Source organism: Phoxinus phoxinus, assembly GCF_949152265.1.
Source record: "Phoxinus phoxinus genome assembly, chromosome: 12".
In the NCBI taxonomy this organism is placed as follows: domain Eukaryota; kingdom Metazoa; phylum Chordata; class Actinopteri; order Cypriniformes; family Leuciscidae; genus Phoxinus; species Phoxinus phoxinus.
The window spans coordinates 2,274,826-2,284,825 of record NC_136887.1 but is presented as its reverse complement, the minus strand read 5'-3'; the positions used below and the strand labels follow the sequence as shown (position 1 = coordinate 2,284,825).

Here is a 10,000-nt window from a genome sequence, read left to right as displayed (position 1 = left end):
TTTTATACACACATTGATAAATATCAATATGATCAAAACTCTGCTGAAAAACCTGTTGCACACAATCTACTACTAGTTATTAGCAAGTAAAAATCTTTACTGAACGTAAGAATAACTGATATTTCAAGATCAACGCTTACTGGACTGAAGCAGGTTTACTTGATTATCCATATATCATTTATTAGAAAATCATGAGTATCAAATCTGATCATCAGGCTTTAGAGGAAGGTTTATTTGTTCATCTCAATCATCATTGTATTGTATTACATTATATGTTGCTGTGAAACTACAGAGCTTTGCTTTAAAACTAAGCATCTTACTAAGACATATTATTGGCAGATATAGAGATGACTGATCTATCATTTTATGTAAGTATCTGCTATACTGTTATAAAGATCTCATTGATTTACATTACAAGCATCAGAATTTCATCTTCCTTTATCGCCACATAAATATCAGCATCTGCACCAAACTGAACATTTTGATAACACTTTATTTTTTTATAGTCCATTATAACTTGTCAACTAACTCTCATTAGAGCATTACTAGAGAATTACGACCCGCTGGGCCGGCGCTGGTCCACTCACCGGACAGACATATATAAACACGACCCGCTGGGCCGGCGCTGGTCCACTCACCGGACAGACATATATACACGACCCGCTGGGCCGGCGCTGGTCCACTCACCGGACAGACATATATAAACACGACCCGCTGGGCCGGCGCTGGTCCACTCACCGGACAGACATATATACACGACCCGCTGGGCCGGCGCTGGTCCACTCACCGGACAGACATATATAAACACGACCCGCTGGGCCGGCGCTGGTCCACTCACCGGACAGACATATATAAACACGACCCGCTGGGCCGGCGCTGGTCCACTCACCGGACAGACATATATAAACACGACCCGCCGGGCCGGCGCTGGTCCACTCACCGGACAGACATATATAAACACGACCTGCCGGGCCGGCGCTGGTCCACTCACCGGACAGACATATATACACGACCCGCCGGGCCGGCGCTGGTCCACTCACCGGACAGACATATATAAACACGACCCACCGGGCCGGCGCTGGTCCACTCACCGGACAGACATATATAAACACGACCCGCTGGGCCGGCGCTGGTCCACTCACCGGACAGACATATATAAACACGACCCGCCGGGCCGGCGCTGGTCCACTCACCGGACAGACATATATAAACACGACCCGCTGGGCCGGCGCTGGTCCACTCACCGGACAGACATATATAAACACGACCCGCCGGGCCGGCGCTGGTCCACTCACCGGACAGACATATATAAACACGACCCGCCGGGCCGGCGCTGGTCCACTCACCGGACAGACATATATAAACACGACCCGCCGGGCCGGCGCTGGTCCACTCACCGGACAGACATATATAAACACGACCCGCCGGGCCGGCGCTGGTCCACTCACCGGACAGACATATATAAACACGACCCGTCGGGCCGGCGCTGGTCCACTCACCGGACAGACATATATACACGACCCGCCGGGCCGGCGCTGGTCCACTCACCGGACAGACATGTATAAACACGACCCGCTGGGCCGGCGCTGGTCCAATCACCGGACAGACATGTATAAACACGACCCGCTGGGCCGGCGCTGGTCCACTCACCGGACAGACATATATAAACACGACCCGCTGGGCCGGCGCTGGTCCACTCACCGGACAGACATATATAAACACGACCCGCTGGGCCGGCGCTGGTCCACTCACCGGACAGACATATATAAACACGACCCGCCGGGCCGGCGCTGGTCCACTCACCGGACAGACATATATAAACACGACCCGCCGGGCCGGCGCTGGTCCACTCACCGGACAGACATATATACACGACCCGCCGGGCCGGCGCTGGTCCACTCACCGGACAGACATGTATAAACACGACCCGCTGGGCCGGCGCTGGTCCAATCACCGGACAGACATGTATAAACACGACCCGCTGGGCCGGCGCTGGTCCACTCACCGGACAGACATATATAAACACGACCCGCTGGGCCGGCGCTGGTCCACTCACCGGACAGACATATATAAACACGACCCGCCGGGCCGGCGCTGGTCCACTCACCGGACAGACATATATAAACACGACCTGCCGGGCCGGCGCTGGTCCACTCACCGGACAGACATATATACACGACCCGCCGGGCCGGCACTGGTCCACTCACCGGACAGACATATATAAACACGACCCGCCGGGCCGGCGCTGGTCCACTCACCGGACAGACATATATAAACACGACCCGCTGGGCCGGCGCTGGTCCACTCACCGGACAGACATATATAAACACGACCCGCCGGGCCGGCGCTGGTCCACTCACCGGACAGACATGTATAAACACGACCCGCCGGGCCGGCGCTGGTCCACTCACCGGACAGACATGTATAAACACGACCCGCTGGGCCGGCGCTGGTCCACTCACCGGACAGACATATATAAACACGACCCGCCGGGCCGGCGCTGGTCCACTCACCGGACAGACATATATAAACACGACCCGCTGGGCCGGCGCTGGTCCACTCACCGGACAGACATATATAAACACGACCCGCCGGGCCGGCGCTGGTCCACTCACCGGACAGACATATATAAACACGACCCGCCGGGCCGGCGCTGGTCCACTCACCGGGCAGACATATATAAACACGACCCGCCGGGCCGGCGCTGGTCCACTCACCGGACAGACATGTATAAACACGACCCGCTGGGCCGGCGCTGGTCCACTCACCGGACAGACATGTATAAACACGACCCGCTGGGCCGGCGCTGGTCCAATCACCGGACAGACATGTATAAACACGACCCGCTGGGCCGGCGCTGGTCCACTCACCGGACAGACATATATACACGACCCGCTGGGCCGGCGCTGGTCCACTCACCGGACAGACATATATAAACACGACCCGCCGGGCCGGCGCTGGTCCACTCACCGGACAGACATATATAAACACGACCCGCCGGGCCGGCGCTGGTCCACTCACCGGATAGGCTGCTCCAGGTGCGGTTGATGTCCCGCAGCGCCTGCTTCTCTGCGATGGCCCGCTTGATCTCGTCCAGAACCAGGTTCAGCTCTTTGGAGCGCTTGAGGTTCTCCTGCTCAGCGGAGTGAAGGCGGTCTCTCAGCGCCAGGAATTCACGCTGGTAAATGTCCACCACATTACCTGCAAACACAACACACACAACACACACAACACACACAACACACACACACACACACACACACACACACACAACACTCAATAACGGCCTTTCTCAACACACCTCATCAGTTATTAACATTAATGTCGTGCACATAAGCACACGGTGATCATGCAGCAGATGTGTGTGTGTCACAGGCCTGCGGTCACAGAGGCGTGAGGATGAGGATGAGGATGAAGAGTAAGATACGAGTCTCGTTCTCTGTGGCCGTCAGAGGCTGAAGCTGCGCTCGTCTACAGTTAAACAGCTGCTGTCCTGTGACCACACAGTCATTCATGACATTTAAACAAGTGTGTTAGTGCGGCCGTCTCGGGTCACGACCTTCCCTGGCGGAGCGATCCATGCTCTGACCCCAGAGGTCAACACATGCTCAACAACACAAGCTCACACACACGTCACATGGGGAACATGACGGGCAAGATCACACACACAAAGGACACCCTTAAAGAAGTGAAGAGTAATCGGTTTAAAAGTCAGATTCCTCAGTGTTAATGAGTCTGCTATGAGATCTCCAGTGTTCAGCGGGACAGGAACTTTAGATCTGCCGTCTCTGATCATCTGATATTTTACATTGAATGATGATAATAACAATAGATAAAAACAAATACTACTACTAATCCATTAAATATACTATCACTACTACTACTGAAAACAATAATAACTACTACTACTACTACTGATAATAATACTTATTATTATTATTTAATAAATAATTTATACAAATATTTAAAATAAAAAAATAATTTATCAGAATATTTAGAATAAATACATTTATTTATTAACATATTTGAAATAAATAGTACATTAATCTATCAACATATTTAAAATAAATATTAAATAATTTATCATCAAATTTAAGATATATAAATTGTTTTATTTATTAAACTATGTCAAATAAAGAAATAAATTATCAGAGTATGTAAAATAAATAAATAATTTATCAGAATATTTAGAATAAATACATTTATTTATTAACATGTTTGAAATAAATAATACATTAATCTATCAACATATTTAAAAATATTAAATCATTTATCAACATATTTAAAATAAATAATACATTTATCAGAATATTTAAAAAATAAAATAATTTATCAACAAATTTAAAATATATAAATTGTTTATTTATCAAACTATGTCAAATAAATAAATAAACTATCAGAATATTTAAAATAAATAAATAATTGATCATAATATTTAGAATAAATAAATTTATTTATTAACATATTTGAAATAAATAATAAATTAATCTATCAACATATTTAAAAATATTAAATAATGTATCAACATATTTAAAATAAATAATACATTTATCAGAATATTAAAAAAATAATAATAATTGATCAACAAATTTAAAATATATAAATTGTTTATTTATCAAACTATGTCAAATAAATAAATAATCAGAATATTTAAAATAAATAACTTATTTATTAACACATTTAAAATAAAACGTAAATAGTTTATTTATCAACATATTTAAAATAAATAAATACATATTTTTTTGATAACATTACTAGAACAAATAATAAATAATTTATCAAAATATTTAAAAATACATATTTGGTGGCTGAATGATGCAAGAAAGTGTGTTACTGGTAGGCCTATAATGTGTGACACTGATACAACGTAACTGAATTTACAGTTAGAAAAGCACAAAATCTCTCAGTGAACGAACAGTTAAAGGTGAAGTGTGTAACTCTACCATCACCAAAGAAAAAACATGAATAATACATGAGCTATTTTAACCTGTCATTGGCCAGCCAAACAAATGTTCCCGCCTCTAAACTCGTGCTATTGGCTGAGCCAGTGCAGTGTCGGGCTGAACGTCTCCAGAGATGCACACAGTCACATCTTCATTTCAAAAGGCTATATCTTAAAAGTGATAAAAGATAGAGACTTTCTGTAAATGAGAGAAATATTAAGGATGACCCAAAGTTTATGTAGGGATTATATTTCCCCATCTAATTTGCATATTATGACGTCATATGGTGGCGGCCATCTTGGATTATAGAATTTTCATTAAAAAAGTCACAAGTTTAAATGATAAAATGCAGCACTTCTTTCCCCCCAAAATGTTCCTCACCTTCTGTATGCTATATTGCACAATACTGAATGCTCAGGTAAATAGTAAGTAGTAAACAAACTGTGTAAATCATTACTAATAAATGGTAGAAACAAACCGAATGCATGTATGTAGTGGTTGGCCTTTTGCTGTAGAGATTTTCCATTTACTACATACAGTAGGCACTCTGATTCCATGTATGGGGCACATATATATTATTCATATGACACACAAACACAAGTAGACAAGACCTGTTTAGTTGCCCCGTGTCACACCGCCTCTGCTCCTGCTACGAGCAGCGCGGGCGCGGCCAGATCTCTCTCTCGCGCGCGCAGAGTGCGCACAGCTCGGACTACTGTCATTGCCATTGCGACTCCTCACCCTGCCTCCACGTTGCCCCCTAACTGAATACTTCGACCTCGTCTAACATGCCCAGTGGCATTAGACAAAGTCTCCACCACAATACTGTCGCCGCGATTGCGGAGAGGCACACGGTCAGAAGACAAACTACATGGCTAGCGCGGTAAAAAAATCTCCCTCCTCGTTCCCCACAACAATAACACGCCTGCTAACTTTGCGATGAACACTCCGACCCCCGGGAAACATTGCTCCCACCACTGACATTGGGCAAAGGATTCACCGTTTGAGCTTGGTGTAACGTACGGGCTATACTTTCACTTTCATAATCACCTTCTGAAGGCAGATATTTCCCTTCAGAACCAGGGTCCGCGAATAGAAGACCCAACACTTCATTGTGGGTAAGCTTTATTGATGCAATTAGATAATAATAATAATAATAATAATAATAATCTAATGCAAATACTCGCTGACGTTGACAATATTGCTCTGATAAAATGGCTCACTCGCACACTAGCTCCTAGCTTTTGTTCGCGCTGATTCAATGCGCTCTAGCTCGAAGATTTTGTATAAAAGCATGACATTTTCTTGAGTCGGGGATGAATTATAACATGTCTGCCAACTAGTGGATGGGAGGTCGAAGGAAATTTGACACCCTATTTGACAAAATCGGACGTTTTATTCAGTGCCGCATCTTGTCGAGTAAACTCGACGGTGGCGCCTAGAGGGTTAACATGATAGAGCGACACACACCCTGTTAAGTGTAGACAACACCCGCTGGTGTACAGACTCCTCACAACACCCGCTGGTGTACAGACTCCTCACAACACCCGCTGGTGTACAGACTCCTCACAACACCCGCTGGTGTACAGACTCCTCACAACACCCGCTGGTGTACAGACTCCTCACAACACCCGCCGGTGTACAGACTCCTCAACACCCGCCGGTGTACAGACTCCTCATAACACCCGCCGGTGTACAGACTCCTCACAACACCCGCTGGTGTACAGACTCCTCACAACACCCGCTGGTGTACAGACTCCTCACAACACCCGCTGGTGTACAGACTCCTCACAACACCCGCTGGTGTACAGACTCCTCACAACACCCGCCGGTGTACAGACTCCTCAACACCCGCCGGTGTACAGACTCCTCACAACACCCGCTGGTGTACAGACTCCTCACAACACCCGCCGGTGTACAGACTCCTCAACACCCGCCGGTGTACAGACTCCTCAACACCCGCCGGTGTACAGACTCCTCATAACACCCACTGGTGTACAGACTCCTCACAACACCCGCTGGTGTACAGACTCCTCACAACACCCGCTGGTGTACAGACTCCTCACAACACCCGCCGGTGTACAGACTCCTCAACACCCGCCGGTGTACAGACTCCTAACAACACCCGCCGGTGTACAGACTCCTCACAACACCCGCCGGTGTACAGACTCCTCACAACACCCGCCGGTGTACAGACTCCTCACAACACCCGCTGGTGTACAGACTCCTCACAACACCCGCTGGTGTACAGACTCCTCACAACACCCGCTGGTGTACAGACTCCTAACAACACCCGCTGGTGTACAGACTCCTCACAACACCCGCTGGTGTACAGACTCCTTCACAACACCCGCTGGTGTACAGACTCCTCACAACACCCGCTGGTGTACAGACTCCTCAACACCCGCTGGTGTACAGACTCCTCAACACCCGCTGGTGTACAGACTCCTCAACACCCGCTGGTGTACAGACTCCTCAACACCCGCTGGTGTACAGACTCCTCAACACCCGCTGGTGTACAGACTCCTCAACACCCGCTGGTGTACAGACTCCTCAACACCCGCTGGTGTACAGACTCCTCAACACCCGCTGGTGTACAGACTCCTCACAACACCCGCCGGTGTACAGACTCCTCACAACACCCGCCGGTGTACAGACTCCTCAACACCCGCTGGTGTACAGACTCCTCAACACCCACTGGTGTACAGACTCCTCAACACCCGCTGGTGTACAGACTCCTCAACACCCACTGGTGTACAGACTCCTCACAACACCCGCTGGTGTACAGACTCCTCACAACACCCGCCGGTGTACAGACTCCTCAACACCCACTGGTGTACAGACTCCTCAACACCCGCTGGTGTACAGACTCCTCAACACCCACTGGTGTACAGACTCCTCACAACACCCGCTGGTGTACAGACTCCACACAACACCCGCTGGTGTACAGACTCCTCACAACACCCGCTGGTGTACAGACTCCACACAACACCCGCTGGTGTACAGACTCCTCAACACCCGCTGGTGTACAGACTCCTCACAACACCCGCTGGTGTACAGACTCCTCAACACCCGCTGGTGTACAGACTCCTCAACACCCGCTGGTGTACAGACTCCTCAACACCCGCTGGTGTACTCCTCACAACACCCGCTGGTGTACAGACTCCTCACAACACCCGCCGGTGTACAGACTCCTCACAACACCCGCCGGTGTACAGACTCCTCAACACCCGCCGGTGTACAGACTCCTAACAACACCCGCTGGTGTACAGACTCCTCACAACACCCGCTGGTGTACAGACTCCTCACAACACCCGCTGGTGTACAGACTCCTCACATCACCCGCTGGTGTACAGACTCCTCAACACCCGCTGGTGTACAGACTCCTCAACACCCGCCGGTGTACAGACTCCTCACAACACCCGCTGGTGTACAGACTCCTCACAACACCCGCCGGTGTACAGACTCCTAACAACACCCGCCGGTGTACAGACTCCTCACAACACCCGCTGGTGTACAGACTCCTCACAACACCCGCTGGTGTACAGACTCCTCAACACCCGCTGGTGTACAGACTCCTCAACACCCGCTGGTGTACAGACTCCTCAACACCCGCTGGTGTACAGACTCCTCACATCACCCGCTGGTGTACAGACTCCTCAACACCCGCTGGTGTACAGACTCCTCAACACCCGCTGGTGTACAGACTCCTCACAACACCCGCTGGTGTACAGACTCCTCAACACCCGCTGGTGTACAGACTCCTCAACACCCGCTGGTGTACAGACTCCTCAACACCCGCTGGTGTACAGACTCCTCAACACCCGCTGGTGTACAGACTCCTCAACACCCGCTGGTGTACAGACTCCTCATAACACCCGCTGGTGTACAGACTCCTCAACACCCGCTGGTGTACAGACTCCTCACAACACCCGCTGGTGTACAGACTCCTCAACACCCGCTGGTGTACAGACTCCTCAACACCCGCTGGTGTACAGACTCCTCAACACCCGCTGGTGTACAGACTCCTCAACACCCGCCGGTGTACAGACTCCTCACAACACCCGCCGGTGTACAGACTCCACACAACACCCGCTGGTGTACAGACTCCTCACAACACCCACTGGTGTACAGACTCCTCACAACACCCGCCGGTGTACAGACTCCACACAACACCCACTGGTGTACAGACTCCTCACAACACCCGCCGGTGTACAGACTCCTCACAACACCCGCTGGTGTACAGACTCCTCACAACACCCACTGGTGTACAGACTCCTCACAACACCCGCCGGTGTACAGACTCCTCACAACACCCACTGGTGTACAGACTCCTCACAACACCCACTGGTGTACAGACTCCTCACAACACCCGCCGGTGTACAGACTCCACACAACACCCGCTGGTGTACAGACTCCTCAACACCCGCTGGTGTACAGACTCCTCACAACACCCGCTGGTGTACAGACTCCACACAACACCCGCTGGTGTACAGACTCCACACAACACCCGCTGGTGTACAGACTCCACACAACACCCGCTGGTGTACAGACTCCTCACAACACCCGCTGGTGTACAGACTCCTCACAACACCCGCTGGTGTACAGACTCCTCAACACCCGCTGGTGTACAGACTCCTCACAACACCCGCTGGTGTACAGACTCCTCACAACACCCGCTGGTGTACAGACTCCTCACATCACCCGCTGGTGTACAGACTCCTCAACACCCGCTGGTGTACAGACTCCTCAACACCCGCCGGTGTACAGACTCCTCACAACACCCGCTGGTGTACAGACTCCTCACAACACCCGCCGGTGTACAGACTCCTAACAACACCCGCCGGTGTACAGACTCCTCACAACACCCGCTGGTGTACAGACTCCTCACAACACCCGCTGGTGTACAGACTCCTCAACACCCGCTGGTGTACAGACTCCTCAACACCCGCTGGTGTACAGACTCCTCAACACCCGCTGGTGTACAGACTCCTCACATCACCCGCTGGTGTACAGACTCCTCAACACCCGCTGGTGTACAGACTCCTCAACACCCG

The 10,000-nt window shown here is 49.9% G+C and overlaps 1 protein-coding gene across 1 annotated transcript in view; it reads right to left on the bottom strand.

Annotated features, from left to right (window-relative positions):
- Nucleotides 1-10,000, bottom strand: part of mgat4b (alpha-1,3-mannosyl-glycoprotein 4-beta-N-acetylglucosaminyltransferase B) — a 189,845-nt gene that overhangs the window by 64,348 nt on the left and 115,497 nt on the right. The window contains exon 2 of the mRNA XM_079629730.1: nt 3,022-3,201. Within this exon, the coding sequence (XP_079485856.1) occupies nt 3,022-3,201 (180 nt within the window). The remainder of the gene's footprint in view (nt 1-3,021; nt 3,202-10,000) is intronic.